This window comes from Corapipo altera, unplaced genomic scaffold, assembly GCF_003945725.1.
Source record: "Corapipo altera isolate COAL_440 unplaced genomic scaffold, ASM394572v1 131868, whole genome shotgun sequence".
Classification (NCBI taxonomy): Eukaryota; Metazoa; Chordata; class Aves; order Passeriformes; family Pipridae; genus Corapipo; species Corapipo altera.
Window position 1 is genome coordinate 13,763 of NW_020885438.1, and position 678 is coordinate 14,440.

The following is a 678-nucleotide window of genomic DNA, read 5'->3' on the forward strand; positions in this document are numbered from 1 at the left end:
GCCAAGGGAACCACATTAATTTTGCCCAGAGTTGGCTTTCAAAGCTGGGAAACATCACATCTCATCCAGGAGAGAGAGACTCGGGGCATGATCTCTCCACGGTGTTTCTTAGGACACGATCTTCTTTTATTTTGTTATAAAAAAGATATCCTAGTTCCAATTCCCCCTCCCCCGGAGGCAGCTCCACAGCCTCACGGAGTGGGAAGCGGGAGGGAAACACTTGGATGGACCCAGAGCACCCTCTGCCGTCAGCGCCTCCCGGCAGCGATCCCAGTTGTCAGGGGAACCTCAGGGACCAGGATCAGCCACGGAAAACTCACCCTCCCTGGCAATAAGGTCGGCGTCGATCATGGCACGGCACAGCCCAGCTCCCGCAGCACGGCCACTACCGTGCTCTTCCCCGATGCAATCCCACCCGAGAGTCCCACCAGGAACATCGTGCTCTGAAAGGGGAAAGAAAGGAGCTGGAAAATGTGCCAGGACAGGGCTCTTTTTTATGCTGGGCACAGCAAATATTTAGCCCAAAACAGGTGGCTTCATTCGAAGTTCATTCTCTCTGGGTGTTACTGAGACATCGCCAGGATTTTGGCACCCTCCGGTCTGGGAATCTCTCTTTCACAGGCTGCAGGACAGTGCTGGGTTAAACGAGGCTTCCCTGGACCCCCCTAACTCTGGATG

At 54.7% G+C, this 678-nt stretch overlaps 1 protein-coding gene across 1 annotated transcript in view; it reads right to left on the reverse strand.

Annotated features, from left to right (window-relative positions):
• Positions 1–443, reverse strand: part of LOC113940505 (dephospho-CoA kinase domain-containing protein-like) — a 3,215-nt gene extending 2,772 nt beyond the window's left edge. Inside the window, 2 exon segments of the mRNA XM_027631658.1 lie at positions 321–348; positions 351–443. Of these exon segments, the coding sequence (XP_027487459.1) occupies positions 321–348; positions 351–437 (115 nt within the window). The 5' untranslated portion in view covers positions 438–443.
• Positions 444–678: the final 235 nt, after the last annotated feature.